Below are 22,737 nucleotides of genomic sequence, written 5' to 3'. Positions count from 1 at the left end.
GAGTGCTCGAAAAAAAAAAGAGAGAAAAATTTTTGAATATTATTTGCACTCCATATTTTGTTATTTGCACTTTCATTATTTGTTTTATTTATATAGTCTAATAAATTAAATTTATATGATTAGAATGATAATGAAAGTGTGATTAACAAAAATCGAGAGGCAAATAACATTTCTCTTTTATTATTATATTTTAATTGAATCTTTTGAAAATTATGTTGTGGAGCCTACTTGAATCATTATAGAAGACTCTTGAGGCTTGAGTGGGGATATTTTCATAGATTCAGTTAGTGTATTTGAAATAAAATAATTTGTTTTACAAATTTCAATCACCTTTTTATCTTTTCAATCATTTTTTTATCTCATATACATCACATCACAAAAAATACTACAATAATTATCTAAATAAATCATCCAAATAATCTCCTATTGATTGAGCCTTCTTGCTCGGTTGGTTATACTGATCTTTAGAAATTTCAGTACCATGTCAACGGACTGTCTGTGACATAGATGCTCAGCTATCTTCCTAGTTTGAGTTACATTCCAACTTGGATTCAATGATATGCCCCCCGTGGGCCCCGTCCATGTATTTAACTCTTTTACATCCTCAGTGCCCCTGATCTGATGGCAGCTACTTGATTTTGTCTGCAGTTGATTTGCACAGGCAAATTAAAACCAGAAGCAGTTTTGTCATCTAGGGGTTGCCAGCTTGAGTTGATGCCATGCCTCCTCTCAGATTTAAAAGCATTCGACTCATCCGTCACAGTGAAAGAATTCTTAGTGTGCAATTTGTCCTTCTCAGTTACTGAAAGAGAGAGACCAGATGGATTCTCTCCATCAGGAAGTTCTGGCACCTTCCGCCGTTTAAATCAGACACTGTGCTGTTGCGAAGACTAGCAACCAGCACGTAGAAAAATAACCCCGTAAGTTCAAATAAAAGGGTAGCAGCTTTAGTAGAGATTGGACAACTCCGGCTGTCTTGGCATGAAAACGGCTAACCGCAGCTTACCAAGCTGACACAGTTTTACTGGATTTTTATATGTTGTGACCCTAGCTGTGTTGTCATCCAGGAGAATGACGTGTGCAATACTAAAAGATTCACCTTTCTCAAATGCAAATTGCCACTCTCTCACAGATATGAAAGCCAGGTCCCTTGTTGCAGATCTGGATTTGGTTGCTTTAACTTCAACGTATTCCCAGCCATTTTCCTCATTTCCAACGAGGAGGTCATAGGGTAGCCCAGTCTCACTGGCTTCATTTACCCATTTAACAGATCGCTCACCAACTCTTGTTGCAAAATATTTGAAAGCTACAAACTCTCCCAGTTTTCCTGTTAATGCTGCCTGTGCACCAGCATTGCCCCAGGATAGTTGATTTCTCAGACCAGTATCAGAAAAAGCAAAATGAGAGCCATCAGCTGCATTCGCAGCATCAACAGAATCAAATATCTTAGCTGAACTACAAGCAGCCATAATGCTTGCATGATCAGATTGGTCTTCTGGAATTACAGTATTTTGTAAACATGCTCCTGGTGTAGTACCTGATGGGGCATCTTGATTTTGTATGCATGCTTCTGGTGCTGTAGATGATGGGCCATCTTGAAATTGTAAACATACTTCGGGTGTAGTAGATGAGGGGCCATCTTGAAATTGCAAGTTTACTGCTGGTAAAATAGAAGATTGGCCACCTTGAAAAGCCAAATCAGAATTCAAATTAGCTAGAGCCATCTGACCTGTCTGTATGGTAATTTCTTCTGCATCCTCAACCTCCCTGATTGGAAGGCTATCACCTGCTTGTGTCTTCAAAGCATTTGTACAAGCAAAATTAAAACTGGGGGCAGTTTTCCAACCAACTGGTGGCCAATTTGAATTGATGTCAAGCTTCCTCTTATTTGTGTGTGTGTTCGACTTGTCAACTAATGCGGAAACAGTACTACTGGTATGCAATTCATCGTTCACTATTCCCGATAGAGAAGACAGAGACCAGATAGTTTCTCCTTCAGGTAGTTTTGGAACCTTCTGGCTGTTTAAAATGAAAAATTCTGTCTGCTCCTCAGAGGAACCTGCTTCTGCCATGGTTGTGATCATGTGAAGGAAGTTTGCCAAATGCAGTTGCGGAACATCCTCAAATAATACACGTGAAAGTTCCATGAAAATTGAGTGAGAATCTGATTCTGGAGTGGCATACAAGATATTGTCCTGTGGAATGGATGACAATGTCATATTAGATTTTGAGGTATGCATATGTTGCAAACAGCTAAATGGAAGTGTTCAATCCAAAAGTAATTCAAAACAGGCAATTCTGTTAAAGTTGTAACTTCCACTAAGATGAAAATGACCGATGTATATAATAAAAAAAATGCCCAGGACGCATTATTGCTCCAGGAATTAAAAAATATCAATGCAAAATGAAGCAAACAGAAATGTTGTATCCTAGGTAACAGAATAATACGCTATATACTCGTATGATCCATAAGGCTTTTGGTGAGAATACAACTATAGTAGTTCTGCCAACATGTAATATTAGCTAAGAGACCATTTGCCATTATAAGATGAAAAACATGCTTAAGCACGTAGGTACCTGTAGAAGACAAGTGCACTCAAAGCGTTTCTTAGAAACAACTTCATGTCTCTTAACAACATTTCTATAGAACAGCTTTTCCACTACAACAATCTGCAGGCATCTCAGATTCTCAAATCCACAATTCTTGAGCTGAAGATACTTATCAGGATGCACATAGTAAATGTATCGCTGAGCATAAGGAAGAACCCAATTAATAAGAGATGCTTTCAAGCTAGAGTCTGTAGGACCATAATAGATGGCTTCACGACTCACAACCTGCAAGCAAGGGAAAATGTTAAGAAGACAATTACTCCAGGCATTATTTTGTCCTCAAACTAGTTTAAAAGATAACATCGACGAAGAGTTCTGTACTTCATGTGCGAAGGATGCAAAATGCAAAAGCAGATATGAGCAGAGCACCAAGAAGATTTTTATTTTTTCGCATTTCTAAAGATGCTAATGCTATAAAGGTCAGGCCCATAGAACACTTTAGCATGGTATTTTATCACCGTGAATTTTTTATACAGTTTAAGATGCACTAATAGAAAGTACAAGGATTAAAATAATTGGCCTCTTAAAAAATTTTGATAAATTTGAAGCCCACGCTTGCCACATACAGAACTATAAGGATAACTTAGAGCCTTCTGAAAGACACGGTAACAGTTTTATCTAAGAGAATGCATCGGAGCCTTCTATGAAACTAACCGCAGGAAAAGATTTGTTCAATACAAATGTATTCTGCCTGGCATTTCAAGTTAGGTCAACATTTAATGGATATCAAGGCCACAAAAGGAAAACAAAAAAAAAAAAAAAAAACAACAGCAGCAGCATTTTGTCAATCACATTATTAGCTACTATGCAAGGGAGAGAGATTACAGCTGAAAGGGCAGGTATCCCCAGCATTCTCATGAGGTTTGCAACCTTAGTCTGAAGCAATTCTGTCTCTTCATCCATGAGATTCCCAAAGCTAAGCACGTCAATACCATCAAGATATTTAAATTCCTTTCTTAACTCATCATCATCTGACCAGCATATGAGACCAAATGATGGGTGTAGTGAAACCCATTTATCTTGTGCTGTGGGAAACACTGCACATTCTTTTTCCAGAAATCTCCCTCTTAAGTATTCCACATCTTCATTACTCAACAATCCACAACTCAATCTATCAGCCCACTCCGAAAAAACATTGAAAACCTGATACGCAAAGAAATTCTTTAACATAAATTTCAGGAAAGTTAATGATATACTAGTATCTGAGGATAAGGTGTTTTCCAATACTCACAGTCCTAGCAACCTGTGAAGGCAAAGCAACAGTTGACAACTCTATCAAAATTTGAAGATAACCATTAATAGGAGGGAGTTCTTCTACTCCGCATTCATTTACGAAGAAGTCGTGAAGGGCCGGATAAACTCTGCTTAACATTTTGATGCAGGGAAGACTAATCACGTCTAGGGCAAATTTTGGATGCACCAACTTCATTTGATCCATGGAACCAGTTGTATCATGCCAACATACTTCTTTAGGAGACAAAAATACACCAGTGACAACATCTTCAAGCGAGAAACCAGATACGTGGGGGAAAAATATGAAAGGCCCAGAAGATAATTCCTCCACAATTTTTGGCTTTGATTTAGCCATTTCGCCCCAAATGAATGTGTACAATCTTGACATCTGTGCTTTGCTGGAATTAAATCATCCAGATAAACATGTCATTGCAAATTGTTCAAAAATAGGTTTGAAAGGGAATATAATATGCTAATGCAACATTTCTATCAATATTTAACAAATTATGTATTGAATAATATGATCAAAGAATGGAAAACTCTCATAGAAAATGACATTTACTTTTTTCAGATTAATTATCACAAAAAATGAGGAAACAGGTTTCAAGCATTTCCCAGGAACCATAAGTTATGCACAAGTAGTAGTAGACAACCAATGTGTAGCTTTCTGCAGAATTTTCTTCCCTAGCTACCTTTCCACAACTGAAACAGGAGAAAGGTGTCTTAAGAGAAGATACTGACAAACTGACACTTAGTAAATACCAATCACTGACTTGTTTGCGCATTATTGCATATGAATATAGATGCATCTCAAATATCCACAAACCTTAGTAGTACATAGACCAATTCTTGGATGCATAAATCGCCTTCAGAAAAAGAAAAGAAGAAAGAAAAAGGAATTTCAGGGCAAAGAAGATTGAAGCCCTATTCACTCCCTCACTGTATCATATGGTTGGCATTCTCTAAGATACACTACAATATAAAAATGACAAAGAACTCCTGTAATAACCTAATAGGATAATCCCAGAGATTTGTTAAGAATTTATATGTGCAACTAGAAGAAAGCGAAAATAACCTTTTGTTATCCAAGGAAAAATTCCAATCAACCACTTTTTTTGAGTTATCTTTCTGCCTTTTATCCTTTCCTATATTCCTCGACATTAAGAGATATAACGCTCTTCTTGATTTGCAGAATCACCTTAAACTCCATTACAATAACCACAAGAGGATACAGAACTTCAGAACTTTATTACAAAAGGAGAAATTAAAATCTCAAGCTATATCTGAATATTACCTTCACGTAACGATTAGGCTGGCAACGGAACAGTAATTCGACCCCCACAAATCATAACGCTCTTACTATTTCAGGAAGAAAGAAGTATATAAGGGCTGGATTTACCTTGTTTTGAAGGGTGCTGCTGTCCTCCAGACTTTAAGAAGTGACATTATGTCGTCAATTCTAACTTGAGATTTTAAACGGAGGGTATCTAGCAGCTTTTGACTTCTCACCTGCACCAAAAAATAAATAAATAAATAAATGAGGTTATTTATCGATATTATGTGCCACTTCCCGCAGAACTATCCTAATTCTAAAATGCTGCATTACCAATCAAAATATATGCAGACTAAAGCACCCTGTTCAAAATGAATGACCCCTTAATTTCTTTTTGGTAAAAATGATTCCTTGAGCAAAATTGTGCTTATTTCACAAGGCTTTCCAAAAAAAAAAAAAAGAAAGAAAGAAAAATACCATGAAATCGTACTTAGGTTAGGTTTCAGGTTGTTAACCATTTTCTAAAATAAAAATGCTACTCCTTGAGAAAAAGGTCCAGCATCCCAAACAAGTCAAAAAGGACAATCTGCGGCAGTAAAGACATTTATAACATTAAAATGCAAGGAAAGGTCCCTAACTTGCACGTGAAGGCAAATCATGCAGCAACCAAGAAAAATCATCCAGCAAAAGGTAGATTTGTATTTACATGACAAGATCTAAATAGAAAAGGCAAAAGAATACACCAAGCAGAGTAATCAACCATTAAATTTGGGACAACCAAAGTACATATCCATAGCAGTGTCTCCTTCCTTTGCTTTTTTCGCAACATCCGCAAATGTGTCAAATTGAAACAAGAAGATATAACTTTTGGTACCCACTGAGTAGACAACTATCACATTATCACTTTACAACTATTTTACTAAACGTTGATAATCTTGTTTGTTAAGACCTGAATTCTTAGCATCACTGTCAGATTCAAATTTAATCCACTCACATACAAGTGGCATATGCAAAACAACTTATCAATACTGCTTGGAAATTTTCTTTCCAAGGGGGTGAGGGAGATGGATGAGGAAGAAGATAAAAGTGATTATCGAAATCAGACAACCTTTGGAACAGCATATGGAGCAGTGGCACCAATAATAGATCGCACCGCTTCACAATCAAGGAATAAATCTCTAGGATAGTGAAGGTCATCATCCATAATTGAGACCATCCACTTAGCATTTTGAAGCATGCTAATAATTGATGACTCAAAAGGCTTGCCTGCTTCACAAGAAGTAACCATGCAGCAACTAGTGACTTTGTCACTAAAATAATCATCCCATAGTGTATCAATAATCTCCAGCAGGTACTTGCACTTCTCACGGTCACCTCTGGAAGAAAATCGTGATAACAGATGACCCAACTCCCAAGATTCCCAGTCTTTTACAGTTGGCCCCATGGAAGTCAAGGTTACATTTGCAATAGGTTTTTCAACTTGTACTATTTGAACAAAGTCCGTGATGCCTAATTCCTGGAAAAAATTTCTCCACTTCAATATTCCATCAGGAACTGATTTCGTGATTGGATGTTCCAGGTAGATGCTGTCAAGCTCGTGCCATATCATATCGATACCATTAATTAACTTATTCATGTCAATTGGATTTCTGAATTGTCTGCTAAAATGTATTGGCACTTCATTAAGTCGTTTATAGCCATAATTTGTTAAAACTAGAGCTTCAGTCCGCAGATGCGACATAATCCAATCCCTTTCAAGGCAACAGCTTGGGCAACTTGATTGCATATGGAGCAGTATAAACGCAAGGTAATCTGTCAGCAAATCCTTATCCCTGGAAATATTTCTATCATCAGAGATAGATGGTAGGATGTGCATTTTCACAATTTCATGTGCAGATAATCGCTGGACACCAACTTTGATAAGCAGCCTAGTGACGTTCTCTACAATAGATGCATCCAAGCATGATTTGTCAGCAGCTACTGCTGCAGAAAAGAGTGCTGGATTCACAATTCGAAGTTTAGAATAGAGTTTTGGAAACGCTTTGAAATCATACTCATTACCAACCCCAATGGTGTCGCAATGCAACCAAATTGTACCTCTGTCAACAAAGCAATATTTGCCATCTGAAAGAGGTATAAATGGAACTTTTCGAAGACTTAAAATCAGATCAGATTCAGTCCCAGAATTGAGGGACATCAGATAAACTTCATTTATCCAGGAAGATAACCATCCCAAGCCCATATCCTTTAGACCATTCTTAGATCGAGACAAAGATGACATAACGTGAAACACAGTTTTTGGCCCATACTCCTCTATACCCAATGCCCTTGCCAGTGAATCTGACAAAATTATATCCTTCTTGAGGAACCCAAGGCCAAGGTGCTTGTGAAGCAACCAATTAGGCAGAAGCACACGAGCTTGTTCATTCCAGTTTCTCAAAACTTTGCACGGAGGAACCCACTCAATCTTATCAGCTTCCAGAAGTAGGCAGTTTGACATGCGTAATTTGGAAATTATCAACCGAGGAAGACTGGAAAAAAATCCTTGCACTTCTCCAACAAAGGGAACAAAGCTCATAAAAGCTGTAACAGCTTTTGCAGCATTCTCCCTGAAACATGAAAGATCACAAAAGGATTTCTGTGCCGTAACAAACAACTCAGGAATCTCAGACAGTAACCACTGGTTCCAAGGGCTATCTCCATCAACTTCTTCCCTAGATGAAGGCAAGACAAAATCACCTTGAACAATAAATTTTAAGCCATAAGTTCTCAGAGGAAGAAATGAAAAAACAGGCTGTTGGTGCAGTTGTGGAATGTATTCCCCATCATTTGCTTCTTCCAATGAAAATGCTATGGAGATCTCTGTTTCATTGACATCATGACGAATGTTGTCAGCTTGCAATTTCTGAGATGCTACAAGCCAGACCATTTTCTCTTTCCCCATGGACACCTTAACAATACCATCTCCAGTCACTTCTTTTCTCATAACAGTTAAAGAATTATCAAGCATGTTCCTTAATTTGATGCATTGAAGACGATGAAGAAAGAGCAACAAAGATGGATGAAGATCTGAAAACATTGATATGATGTTCATTGCGAGACCTTGAGAAAGAGTTGCTTTGAAGGGAAGCACAATGCAAGTTCTCCAAGAGTTACAATCCATATCATCAGTATTCGTCGATAACAGTCTGCTATATGATTCAATATCACAAGGAGGAACTACAGTTGGCAAAACAAAACCAATCTGGCCCTCAGTTATGTCAAACTTTATATGAAAACCATTGGAATGTATTTCAGGAGCATCAGTGACCTGCATAAAAGTTGCCCAACTTAGTTAATAGAATCAATGACATAAAATTACTAATCAAACAGCTTGACGACCACAGTGCCACAAATTAACAAGTCAAATTCTGTCTCCCAAAATTTGGTTGAAAGTATTCTTTACTATTTATCAATCTAACCAATGATAAGTTGAATGCTACCAATTTCGTTCTTATTTCTGCAGTCTGAAAGAATGTAATAGAAGATCATAAAATATATAGTGCAAATGTTTTTCCACAATACCCGAAACACTGATTTGAAGCCAATGCCTTTCTTTCCAATATAACCAGTACTGCATCCCCTTTTTGTTGAATTTCCAACATCACAAAGAGCTCGGACGTTTTCGGCAGAGAACCCCATCTCGTTATTAAGGACTACAATGCCTTTTTCCTGAACAATGAATGTAAGAGAGGGTTCCACGTTTTCTGGGTAGATATTATCATCAGCATTCTGGACCTGAAGGAATTTTTCAGAGGAAATGTACATAAAATCATCATTACAAATATGACAAATTTATCAATCCAAAAGAAATTATAAATTGACATTAGTTCAACATACATAATTATCCACTAGATTACAAAGCTCAGTATCCAGAAGCCTATACATATGGCTCGGTTATTCAAAGATCCCTTGGGCAACAAATACTTTCCAATGGGGAAAGGATGAAAAACTCTAACCTATGGACAACCCCAAACAGCATATCAGATTTTCATCTCAGTGATTCTTTCCATGTATAATAAGAATCTCCAAGTAGAAGACAAGTATACCACAAACCATTCAAGTAATTTGTACAAAACACAAATAGAGAAGTAAACACAAACTGCCTGGTTAGGCTTTCCCAGGATTCCCACCCCATCCCCCCCAAACCCCTTTTTTCCAAAAAAAAAAAAAAAAAAAAAGGTTCTTTCACAGGACCCATAAATTAGCAGCTGTCAGCTATCTTCCATAAGAAGAATGTAGCACTCTGAATACTTGGCTGAATCTATTTTAATTGGACTCGGTATGGGTGTTGGATTTGGGTATGTATCGAAGTGTCTAATTCATCAACTATCTAAAATTAGGATGCGGTGACACTTCTAAAGACTCGGACATGGGTACAGAAAAATTTCTAGTAAATGTATAAATTATATAACACAGCCAACATACAAGTCATAGCTCAACAAGGATTGGAGAATTCTAAAGTAACAAACAAGCCATAGCTCAATAAGGATTCCAGTGCAACAAGTCTTCAACATCCATGAATTTTTCTCACCCATGTCTCCTCCTCTTCCATCTACATCACACCTCACAGAAGTCAATGTCCAAAATATTTCTAACATGTCAGAAACATATCTATACCAGCCCCAGTGTCATGTTGTGTCAACACAGGTACTTTGGGGTCAAATGAAGCGTTGGAAGTAACATAGGGCTCAATCGTGCAAGCAATATCAATTTACAAATTTTCTATCTTACCTTTAAATTACAGTTATAGGGATATGAACTAGAAAAGAAGGAAGAAGTTTGCAATAAAGATCACTTAGTGTTCTCAATTCTAAAACATCGAACAAAACAGCGAAGTCAGAGAAAACAGGCCATGATAAACAGTAGGCGTGAACACATAATAAGCACAAGGATGGAACAATATAAGGTTCAATTACCAGCTCCAGAAGAAAATGTGAATCCTGGGAATACAATTCATGAGAAAGACAATGGAGTGCCCTCCCTAAGCGAGCATGTTGCTTCATTAACATTCTACTTTCTGTAGTCGAAAGACTCGGATCTAGACCAAATTCATCTCTCCTAATGGAGTCAATAACTCCAAGTGGATCGTGAATGCAATCTAGTTTGCATAATCTAGGTGCAGTATCATCAGGTGAAAGCTGGACAGAAACATCAGCAACTTGCTCTATGGAGTTAACTTCTTGATGATCATTATTCTGGTCTGATTTGATAGGGACTTCCATACCACCTAAAGAAGGAAGACAATCCTTAAGTCTGCTCCGCAGAAATAATGTACCCCTGTTACATTCATAACTTGCATCTTTTGAGCAGGAAGAATCCAAGGTGCACATTGAGTTAGTCAATGCAGAGGATGAAAACTGATGATAATCATCAATCCATTCCAATATCCCAAGTGATAATCCAACTTCATGAAGCATGACACGTTGCTCTACATTCTTGCATGCAGTGAGGATGGCTGAAGGAGCATCTTTGACCAAATTGTGCAATCCAGCAAACAACACGGTAGCAGCAAAACTCCAGAATTCAGCAGGTAGGTAACCCAGACAATCCAGAATAAGCCCTGAAATAACCTGAACCACTTCATTAACTCTATTCCTATCTCTGTATAACTCGTCACCTAAATTCCTTGACGTTCTTTGTTCAAAAACATCATGTCCAGGCATGGACTCTCCCTGCACAAGGCAACCCTGATCCCCATGGAATTCCTTTCCCATCGAATTGTTGATTATTACTTCAAAAGCTTTTTGTGCATGACACTTTAGGAGAGATAAAGGAACATTTCCTTCACCACCATATAAAGCTAGTAGAGACAGCAGTGTCACTGCTGTTCCAAAGCAGGATCCTTCAAGTAAAACATCTAAAAAGGACTCAATAGTAGCTGTATGATCAAGTCGCATGACTTTGCCACCCTTGCTTACTAAACACAATAATTCCCTAGCATTAACCTCCTTCAACAACCACGTCACAAGAGAACCAAGTGAAGGAGCATAGTTGGTATCCCAATGCGTCCAGATATGTAGATCTGTCAGCATAGGAGCCCTAAGTAAGAATTCAATGGCATCCTTAGTAGTGACCAAGCCAAGACTTCCAGCATTATGCCCAATATCAAGCTGAGATCCACCAGAATCCAGCAAATTCTCATTTAGAGCACTGGAACCTCCAACACTATGCCTTTTTAACAAAGTCGCAGAAAATAGGACACATTTAGCAGTAACATTACCTTCATTTTCCCGTAATATATCCCCAAGATCTAGTAAAGAATCATTTTCCACTGATTTGAAGCAGACTGAAGGGAATTGCGCACTCAACAGCCCCGATACCATTATCTTGCTTACCTTTTCATTTTTCCAAATGCTGTTTGAAGCTTGTGACATTAGTACATCCAACTGAAGCTGAAGCATGCAAGGCTCGAAAGGAAGATTCTCGTACTTGTGCCCAATCAAAAAATTCTGCATTGCATCAGGTAATAGGTGCAAATATCTCTCCAAGAACATTATAAAATCTCCAAAACCAAAACATTCAAATTCTTCAACAGACAACTGTTCAACTAGCCAAGACTCACACTTGTAAAGCTTCCTCAAAATGGAAAGTCTCATTTGCTTAGTAGGATTTGCATAGCCAGAGACATCACCATCAAAATCAAAATATGAAGAAATTTTCTTTATGATATCATCAACTGTTACACCTGTAAAGTGTAAAGCACGCATAGAGATGAGATAGAGGGTAGCAACAGATGTTTATGAAAAGCATAACTAAGTTACCAACTTGGTAATTAAACCTCAAAACAAAACTAATTTGTCCTCAGAATCTTTCATAAACAATTTCATTTTTCTTACCCAGATTCTCATATTATATCGAAGGTGCTGCAAAAACAAGGAAAAATAGCGAAACAAATCACATACTGATAGATGTGAGGCTCCATTGAGCCATTTCAGGAAGCAATAGTCTTCCTGAGCTCTACTTTCTAGCTGTATTCCAACTTTTTCTTTCAGTTGAGCTAGGATTCTTAGTTCCCAAAGGCTGAAGTTGATTTAACTAGGGGTGGCAATTCGGGTCCAAATCAGGTTGGCGGGTCGGGTTCGGGTCAACCCGTCAGAAAATCTGTTGACCCGAACCCGACCCGCCAACCCGTGACGGGTCAGGTATGCTGCCCCGAACCCGAAAATTTCAGGTTGACGGGTTGGCGGGTCGACCCGAAATGACCCGAAACTTAATTTTAATTTATTAATTTATCACTGTAATTTCTAATAAAATCAACTTTTCACAAAACTAATTACACAATCAAGTAATAAAAATTTTAATAAATAATTCCAAACCAAATCTAAAATAAATCAAACACCGTAAAAGTGTTTTATCCCAAACAAAATATAAAATAAATTAAAACAGTATAAAAGTAAAATATAATATAATATATTATTTGTCCAAATATAATAATTTCAACTTCACACAAATTAAATAAATTCATTTAGAATTAAGTAATTAATGCCTTTGAAAAAAAGAATAACTTAGTTTAGTTAGATAAAATTATTTTTATGTTTATTAAATTATTTGTAATTCGTAAACGGGTCATATCAGGTCACCACGGGTTGACCCGAAATCGACCTGTTTTCTTTTCGGGTTCATCGGGTCCACCCGATTCTGACCCGAATTCTCGAAACCTCAACCCAAACCCATTAATTTCGTGTTAGGTTTGTGTCGTGTTTTCAGGTCGTGTCGAAAATTGCCACCCCTAGATTTAACTTCCAAGCAGTTTTGGCATCCAAGATTGTTTGCTACATACAGTTGTAATAATGTATTGCTAAACTTAACAGATAGAGTTATGTTTTCTGACTTATATATGCTGTATTTTTCTGTCATCTTATTTCCTAATTACGTAGGACTAATCAGTTCCACTCCATCTAAAGCTATTTGCTGAACTCCATCAAGGGTTTTTTGACATATTTAGAGAGAAGTAGAAAGGAGAGAAGGGAAGGATAGGCAAAAGAATAAAAGCATTAAGCAACCAATCTCCAATAAGATTCATTTATCAGATGTAAGGAAGATATCGGCAAATTCTTGTAACCAAACACTAGAAAATTCCCTAGAATTTTGTTTTCTTATACAAATTACTTCAAGAGCTTAAGCATTTTCCAGACAACCACAGAAATTGGTTCCTCTCTCTCGCCCCCCCCCCCCACCCCCAAATCATTCAGCCCATAATTCTAGGATATCTGGATTCCACAATTAAGTAAGTTTCTTGCCTAATACCATGAAACCATAGTAAATAAGAGTCAGTGCATAATGTGTTAGCAATATAAATCATCAGACTGTAAAATTTTAGAAGGAAATAATAGGAAAATGGCTTTTGCCATCGAAAACATTTTCCAAGTGAGGTTCTTCAAATTTACGTCCTGACAATGTATTGGTTGGTTTAGAGAATACAAAGATTTTATATAGACATCTTTCACAAAATTCATCTAATCTCCCTTTAAAATTTTACAATATTCCAGTTGCCAGCCAGCAGCCGAATAAAGGACAAATCAGGTACATACAAAGGGCAGCAAAGAAAAAGAAACAGAAAGCCAGCTTATATCTCACAGCAGACACAACTCACCACATTCATGCTTGGAAGATTTTCCAGCAGAAATTGGGGCATCCTCTTCATCTGATTCAACTTCTATGCTTATACAATCAACTTGTTTCTCAGAAACACTGTTCAATGCTCCTTGATGACCAAGAGTTTGGAAAGTATCATATATACTATCCCACATACCACATTTGATAGATTTGACCTGTGAAAATCCCATAAAAAGCATGCAAGAAAAATGCATCAATAAACCAATCCATAAGTCAGCAACTCCTACCAAACCCCAATCCCAAAAACCAATCCACCTCTTTCACTCTTGTGCATTTGGAGTTATATACATCAGGGGAAAGACAAAAAAAAAAAAGGATGCCCATCAGTTGGATAGCTGTAAAAGAATATTCTTCACCTTTTGGAAGAAAACAAATAATAAACCAGATGAAACATCATTGGTAGAAGTTAATCAATAGAGCAGAAAAGGATGACAAATGACACAAAAAAACAGCTCCAGCCAACATATGTAGTATGAAATAAGTGATTTGAGTTCAAAAGTTCAATCCTACAAGCTTTAGAAAGAAGTTAAAATCCCCTTCGATGCATATAATTCAAGATAAAGCTAAGTTACTCAAGATCAACTCATTGAAATAAAGGAAAAACACGATATGTCTTTTCAAAGATGTCACAGAGAGCTAATTATATAAGAAATAGCATCGCCAGTACATTTGTTTTTTGCAAAGTGGAATATCAAGAAAACTTAGTCATGGCTCAAAGATAGAACATCTTGTAGGCGGAAAATGAAAGTTGATTAAGAAGGAAAGACAAATCCCAACGGAATCAAAGCTATTCCCTTACACTAGTCCTCTGAATATCAATAAATAGCCTGTTGACCTAGAGCTAAATTAGAGGAATTAGAACACATGCAAACAACATATCAGTTTCCTCCTACGTAAATAAAGCAAGTAGAAAATTATGATCAAGAAAAGTTCAAGTGAATAACGTACAGCAACATCAAGTAATCCAGCAAATGGATATGAAGAAAACAATGCTGTCAGCATCTTCTTCTTCTTCCTTGAGCTGTACATGTGCAGCATCCTATCTAGAACCTACAAGTGCAAAAAGGAATGAGCAGAATTCAGCAATTAAAAAAGTAGAAATCAAACAAATAGACTTCAAATAAAGTGTCACAATTGTCAAGATACACACATAACAACAAGCATATAGACAGATATATCCCTGTTCTCATGTTGCTTTCCTACCCACTCATCAAAATCAGAGCTGTAACACACGAAGCAAAGTTTTAATCTTTCTACAATAGAATAAATCTTCTCACACAGAAGAAATTAGGGGCCATGCAACATATACATGTAAAACTCAGCATTAGAAGGTTTCAATGACAAAATTGTTTCAACTCTGAAAATCAAAGAGCAAAGAAGTGCCAAATGGGGTAATATTCAAAAGCCCCACCGGTATTCAATTCTAAAACCAGGACATCACTGCAAATTCATGTATTGAGGTCTGTAAATGCACAAGCTCACAGGACTCAAGGATTAACAATCAGATTCTAAACACGTAAGCATGTCTTATCATCGTGAAGCAATACCTTCCAACATCCACCATTTCAGACTCGAGGCCCATTTGGGGTTGCAGTAACTTATCAAAAAGTACTTCACCTAATAGAGCTTTTAATAAAAGTGCTTAGTAAGTGCTTAAGTGCTTTTAAGTATATTGTTTGAATACATAGTTCAATAATTACTTATTGTATTGGATAACGTGTAATTTGAAAAATTTTAAATGCATTTATCTCTTTATTTAGTTCATAATATAGGATAAATGATTAAATTTAATGTTTTATTTTTTAAAACACAAATGCTATTCTAAAAGCACCAAAATTTGAGCTTTTGCTAAAAGTGCTTTTAACATCAAAAGGTCCACTCCTAATTTTATGGGATGATGTTCACCAAACGCCTCAAAAGTACTTTTTAACACCCAAAAGTGCTTTTTAACCAAAAGCACCGGAACCTGAAATGGGCCCTCAGTCATTGGATACAAAAAGTCAGTCTCATCACTCTAATGGCTATCACCTATTTAAACAGCTCAGGGAAGTGTTTTTACAGGAATTCTCCAACTTCTGTGCAGTATTACAAAATCAGGAAAAATACAGTACAAAGAAATCATCACTAGACTTGGAATTCCAACACAGGAAACTATGATTGAAGAGCAAAAGGACATGCCTCAAAAGATTCATCTGATTGACAGGACTAACAGTACAGCATCAGGGGAAAAAAATACCTCATCTGGACTGTTATTCTGGCATGTCTCCTTCCATGTTGTAATGAACATTCTTGTAGAGTCATTGACAAGAGAAGAATCACTTGTGTCCTTGCTGCCGGATTTCTTTCTCTCATCTCCTGTATGAAAATTGGACTTGTCCTTCTCTCTTTTAGTTAATTTCCTAGGTAACAAAGTACTGCTGCTACCTTTGCTGAATTTTCTCTTTCTAGTTAGCGGCACATTCTTCATGCTATTTGTTTCATCCTCAGTGTCATCCCCAATAGAACATTCCAAATCAGGTTTTAACCCAAGCCGTGCCATTTCTTCAGATGCTGAAGGATAAGGACACCTACTAACTCGTTCTGAATTTTCGAGCGTTGGAGATGTGAAGTTGGCATCACTCTTCACATTCTTCAAGTGCAGGTTGTCTTCAAATTCAGTATAATTGTCATTTTTGTCCTCGTTGTCCTCCTCGTCATCATCTGTACTGTCATTATCTGAACTTGAAGATGAAAACCTTACATGTTTTCCACAAAAAATTTTCTCCATTGAGGAAATTGACTTCATGCGCTGTGAAATTTCATTGAAACGGTCATCAAGCACCCCTTTTTTTGAAGACAAAAGTGGACGCTTCCTGATCCTTATACCATATTTATTTCTCAACTCATCAACATGTTCCTTCAGTGTGGCATTTTCTGATTGTACTGCTTTCCGGATAAGAGTTATGTGCCACCTGTTAGAAAAATTCAATTGTTTTAGTTGGAGCCGCATCTGGGCAGCTTGAAGGAGAAAAGATAAAAGGATGAATTTCAGTGCCATTATAAATTAATAATGTTCAAACACCAGTTTTGAGCTATATGCCCCATACTAATACAGAAATGAATAAATTGCACCTGATAACATTTCAAAGAGTAAACCTACAAAATCAAATGTATGATTTACAAAAAGGTATAGAAACATATGATAAATCCATTCTTCCTTTTCATTCATTTCTCAAAAAAGAAAAAACAAGGATTCATTCATTTGTCAAAAAATATAAAGATTAATACTTCCACAAACTGACAAAACCTAAGCTTTGCCTTTATTATGGCAGTGAGCATGTAAAATTTTATCCCAATGAAGAAATTTAAATTTTCATAAAGGAACCAGGTATAGTGCAACCTTCCAATTGCTCAACTAAGAAGGTAATTGATGGTTTTCTAACTCAGAGATCTCATAAATAGTATTTTTCAGCCGCTTCTCAAATATGCATAATTCAACTAATGAAACCTAAGACGCATGTTTTTCAGATATCCACACATATGGTTATAGTTCCTCAGGCCAAAAATGACACTTGATACATTATTCAACCACTTTTTGTATTCTGAAGTCATAAAAGATCAACTGGCTGCAATTCACCACACAAGGTTTTGTTGAGATACCGAACAGGCAATCCAACAAGCAGCATCATGAGCAAGAAATATAAAGAAAACAGAATATTCATCCCTAACCTTTTCCCTGTAGGCTAAAGATCTTATTTACCTGATAGGCCAGGAACGACATTTTTTTTTCTCATCCCTGCCTCCCTTTCTTCCCCTTCCTTCATCCATTGCCCCTACCAACTACCCCCAAAAAAAATTTAAAACAAAAAAGAAAGAAAGGGGAAGCCACTGAGTGCAAAGTTCTGGCTATCTTAAGGGTAACAAACTCCTTAAATTATCAGATTCTTTGCATTATTCTAACAACATTAAGATGAATTCTAGGGGTACAAAATGATTCTACCAGCTTCTCTTACAAGAGAACATATTGAAATTTAATATTCAACCTATATCATATGGTTTATAAATTTCTACCCAAAAAAATATGGTTTATAAATACATTGATCCTGCATTGGCTGTCAAAGACATTGATACTGCATTGGTTTATAAATTTCTACCAGCTTCTCTTACAAGAGGACATTGAAATTTAATATTCAACCTATATCATATGGTTTATAAATTTCTACCAAAAAAATATGGTTTATAAATACATTGACACTGCATTGGCTGTCAAATTAGGATTTTTCCCTCAAAGAAGTTATTTTAAGCTATCCCACAAAGCTAATAAATAAATAAAGCTGAGCAACATGTCCCAAAACTTATCTTAGATTAAAAGGGGCAGTTGAAAGGTTTCTATCTAACACATCCATAAAAATACCACATTTCCTCTTTCATTACAAGTGCACCAGCATGTTGACATTCTGCAACTGATTACATGCTCCTATTGCATAGCAGCAAAATGGATGAAAACGATGAAACAGAAAATACATTCTTAACTGCTAAACCACATGCAACGAAAAGAAAATGGTCTACTTTCACAACTAAAAACTATAGCTTATAAATCACGTTAAGCAATAAAAAATATTATCAATCTGGGCACAACTCACCTCTATGAGCTTTCATGCATATATTTAAACAAATTACTAGTTGTACTATGGATATATCTGAATTGAGATTATTTGAAAGCAGCATTCATCTACATACCCCAAGCTCTGAATACGCACATTAAGCTTTTCCCTGCTCGTCTTAGATTGCTTCTCAGCAATGAAATCCAATAACGCTTCAACTTTTACTTCTTTACCTTGATGAGTTTTCAAATACTCATGAAGGTAAGATATTATATCTTCACTCGTTATTCTGAAAACTTCCTTGACATCAGGAATGACAGAAAAATAATGAACGACAAGTGGGTGTCTTACCAAAGGACCCAATTCCAGCTCCTCAAACAGGCCAACCCCTTCGTTCTTGCAAATTGCCAATTCCAAATCATACAAAGTAGTAACTTTTCTAACCCCAACATAGCAATGAATGAATGAGTTTATCTGTGTATGTGAGAGATGGATCAGCAACATTAAAAGCAAGAAAGAAAAAAGGAAATTTAACATAGCATATCTCTTACAAGTCACAAGAACCTAATATGCATTCTTGAAAATAGCCCATTTGACACTTACTATTTCTCAGAGAATATCTACCTACTATTCTTCAACCAGTGTCAATCAATATACACGAGCATACTAATAGTTATGCCACAGAATCATAAATTATCTACCATGATATGGTGCAGGCATCAAAAAATTTTTGTTGCATTAGATACTAGTAAACATAGAAAAGCCTGAGCAAAGGGTTCTTCAAATAAACAATGCATATCAAATAAGCCTTATATTCACAACTGACGAATCCAGGTGTGGCCCTGATTCTCTCTGTAAAAATTGTCCAGTTAAATATACTTTCTAGACCTACAATGTCTACAATTAATTTGCAAGTGGAAAATTCATATTTCACAAATCAAACTCAGATTATTTATCTCGTACTATTTATTTGCACAGTCAAATTTCCAAGTTGAAAATTCATATTTCACAAACCAAACTCCGATTTATTTATCTCGTGAAGTTTCCTACTTAATTTTGCAAACTAATGCACTATGTGCAAGCAACAAAAACCAAAAATATGTCATGAAGCAGCTGGTTATGATGAATTAATTTGGGGTTTTGGTGTGCAGTCAGAAAAAGGCATGGAAAGGAAGCAGTGGCAGTGGCAGGGTGCAGTTCCATACACGTGAAGGAGCTCTAGTCAGAAGAAAAGAAGAAAGTGGATGGGACACATGGCAGCAGTAGATAGCGCATACAGAATTGTGTTAGGAGTAGCTATAAAAGTAGTAGTTCATTTCCCAGAGGTCATGTAATTTTGCAGAGGTTTCGTCTCAAATAGCTGAGTTTTCCCCATCCCCAAGTTTCTTCATCTTAAAAATTTTCTCATCTTAATTCATCCCTTCTGATTTCTGTATTGGCGATTGTAACAGATTTTGATTACTCCATGAAATTTCAGTTGTCTCTGGGCTCCATTTCACTATTTTATTGAGTAATTAATTTGTCATGTTAGAGTATCATAGATTTTGAGCACTGTTCCATCACAAGATATTCATCTCACTTATTAATTCTCCCCCATTATTATTAAATCGATACTTTACCAATGAATTGCTAAACTTTGCCATCATATTCCATCATACTACTATCCACATGATCAAAAACTGATACAAATGAAATATACACGAGGAATAAATTTCCAAAAAAAATTCAGGTGATGTATTAAATCAAATATATCAAATCATACCTTCGCTTCAATGCTCATAAGGCGATGGAGGGAGGGGACTTGCTGCATCTGAAATCCTAAAGACTCCCACGATTCCGCTTTCAACGCTAACAAAGCGTCCTGCGACACCTTCCAAGCTGAAACATAACCGCCAGAAGCTAAAATATCATGGCGAGCTTTTATTACCGCTCTATCTAACCTCTCCAGAACTTCGTTAATGTTCACCTTCATGGGCATAGCCTTAGCTTGCGCTTGTGGCTGCGGCTTTGACTCCTTAGGCCGCTGTGGATGAGGCTGCGGAAACCGAGGGAGTTGAGCGTTGGGATTTTGCGATTGGAAGTTAACATTTTGGAAGTGAAAGTTAGGGTCTTGTGGCTGAATTGGAACGTTATTGATGTTGTTGAGGAGATTATTAAAAAACAGTAGGTTGGGACTTTGGTAAAGGAGATTGTTAGGATTTTGGAGGTAGTTATGGAAAGGAAATTGTTGTCCTGGTGGCGGCTGCTGGAACGGTGGTTGCTGTGGATGCGGCAGAGGTGGCGGCGCACCACCGCCACCGTGGCGGAAGTGCGGTGGCCGTCCGTACATATTTTTTCTGCGTGTTCTCTGCTTGCTTATTCTGAAGCAACGTCAGGGCTTGATCTTGAAGCAGGGTTTGAGCGTTTGCGACATTTATACGAGTGACTGGGTCTTTTTTTTTTTTTTTTTTGTTAAATAACGAAAAAGTGAAGATAAATTACCAGTGAGATCCTCCAACTCTTTCACTACAACTGTTTTGGTCCTCCATCTTTATTTTTACCAAACTTTAGTCGCTTAACTAATTTTACGTCGCCAGTTTTGTGAATATTTAGATAAAATTATACTATAACTAACTATGAATTCGTAGAAAAACTTTTCTCGAGAAATTGACAAAATTTTCTATTTTTCTTTTCCTTTTCTTTTTCTTTTTTCCCTTCCTTTGAGCTCTTTCACCGCTCCAGCTCCGATCACAACTGGCCGCCATTGTCGTCGTCGATAGGCACTTTCATCGACTTAACATTTCCATCCTTTTTTTTCCTCCTCTTTTCTCTCTCTTCCTCTCCTAAAAATCAAAGCAGCCAGAGTCATTATCTTTGGACTGACAATGGATTGTCACCGGAGATTGAACCACTAGATGACCATCAGCTATAACGATTCACTGTTTTTCAAAAGTTGCATGCGCTTGCATGGTTTGAAGAAGGCAAAATGACATGACAAATAATGAGAAAAAAGTTTGCTTTTTAACTGTTAGCCATCTTGCTTGTTATTGGAACGTGTTTTTTTTTTTTTTTTTAAGTTTTGATGCTTTATGTTTATATAGTAGTCATGTAGAGAAACAATAGGCATTAATTCGAAAGTGATTACTGAATCACAAATGATTCTCTAAATTTTATGTACTATACTAATTGTAAAACATGGTCCCTTCTCAAATTTTAGAAAATGTTAGAGATTAGTAATTACTTTCATTATATTAGTTCTTTAAGTACGATATTGATGACAGCAAACCATGTAACCGATATGAAGTTTCAGAGAAAATTCAGAAAGTCAAGTCAAAGGTAAGAACACCTAAGTACATGAATGGTACATCTACCTTATCCCAAGTAGACATACTAGTTAAGTGAAAGCCTAGTCACTTCCAAATCAATATGATAGATATTCGAGATTTTTTTTTTTATTTAGGAGTATCCTAGCTTTCGGCTAGACTAATCCCTTAAAGCCGTATAGAATTTTATTCTAAGGATACACAACAATGTAGCACACGAGGGGTCGATCACGGAACCTATTAATAACTATCATATTACAAAACTAGTCGGATATTTGATATTATATCTCTTTAACGTACTAACAAAAAATTGTATGTTTGCATGGCTAGAATTAGCAAGATATTAATACCAAGATAGAGAAATCAAAGGACCAACTGAAAAAGAGGAAACAATCAATAATTACTTTAAACTTATATCATTGTGTCCTTTTGTTTTCGTTAAACAAATTGAAGTTGATTTTTGATGATAGACAAACTTACTTTGATCGCAAAATGTACTACTAAGTCACGCGTGCCTTGCTCCATGGTATGAAATGGTTGCAATCAACTACCACCTAAGAATATGAATTTGTGGCCCAATAATTAAGAATGCGAATTTTTTATACATTGCCCAGTTGGATGTATTGGATAACTTTTCTCTAATTGATGTCAAGAGATACCAAAATTTTCTGTATCTCCTTTCTTTCCTCTCCCCAGTTTCTTTCTTTCTTTGCCCGCACCATCCCAACTTTTGACTTCTTTTCCACCCCTTTACAAAACTGCATTACCAATGTGTATTGCCTTTTGCCCATTTTACTTTCTTTGCACAACTATTTCCAATACCAAATACATTGTCCCTCACCCCATCAAAAACATTTTTTTTTGTTTAACAACAATAATCTATATTACTACTATCCTATGAAGAGGGGGAACTCAACTAAACTTCTATGATGGTTGAAAGGTGAATTGCCAAATCAGCAAGTGCATTATTGCACTCTCTGAATTTTTTTTTTTTACAAAAAAAGCACAATGCTTCTTTATAATCCACTAGGTGGAGCTTGAACGCCCGACCTAGTCCACGGCACCCAATAATTCTTTC

General features: G+C 36.6%; 1 protein-coding gene across 5 annotated transcripts; it reads right to left on the bottom strand.

Moving 5' to 3' along the window:
- Positions 1 to 249: 249 nt before the first annotated feature.
- On the bottom strand, positions 250 to 20,769 carry LOC113736325 (protein NO VEIN). 5 transcript variants are annotated; one of them, XM_072084634.1, is made up of 14 exons: positions 20,120 to 20,769; positions 18,494 to 18,831; positions 16,011 to 16,725; positions 14,723 to 14,824; positions 13,752 to 13,929; positions 10,075 to 11,843; positions 8,681 to 8,893; positions 6,225 to 8,426; positions 5,243 to 5,352; positions 3,842 to 4,241; positions 3,436 to 3,753; positions 2,578 to 2,835; positions 1,538 to 2,195; positions 250 to 1,414 (listed from the first exon to the last, which is right to left on the bottom strand). In XM_072084634.1, exons 1-14 carry the CDS (start codon positions 20,684 to 20,686, stop codon positions 948 to 950), a joined length of 8,295 nt encoding a protein of 2,764 aa, XP_071940735.1. In that variant the 5' UTR covers positions 20,687 to 20,769; the 3' UTR covers positions 250 to 947. The 5 variants fall into 5 exon arrangements, with proteins under 5 accessions (XP_071940735.1, XP_071940736.1, XP_027119040.2 ...); XM_072084635.1 differs by having other exon boundaries at positions 250 to 2,195; positions 20,120 to 20,235; positions 20,324 to 20,463; XM_027263239.2 differs by having other exon boundaries at positions 250 to 2,195.
- Positions 20,770 to 22,737: the final 1,968 nt, after the last annotated feature.

The sequence above is a fragment of the Coffea arabica genome, chromosome 3e (genome assembly GCF_036785885.1).
Source record: "Coffea arabica cultivar ET-39 chromosome 3e, Coffea Arabica ET-39 HiFi, whole genome shotgun sequence".
NCBI lineage: Eukaryota > Viridiplantae > Streptophyta > Magnoliopsida > Gentianales > Rubiaceae > Coffea > Coffea arabica.
Note: the sequence above shows the minus strand (reverse complement) of the source record. Positions and strands in the feature narration are given on the sequence as shown.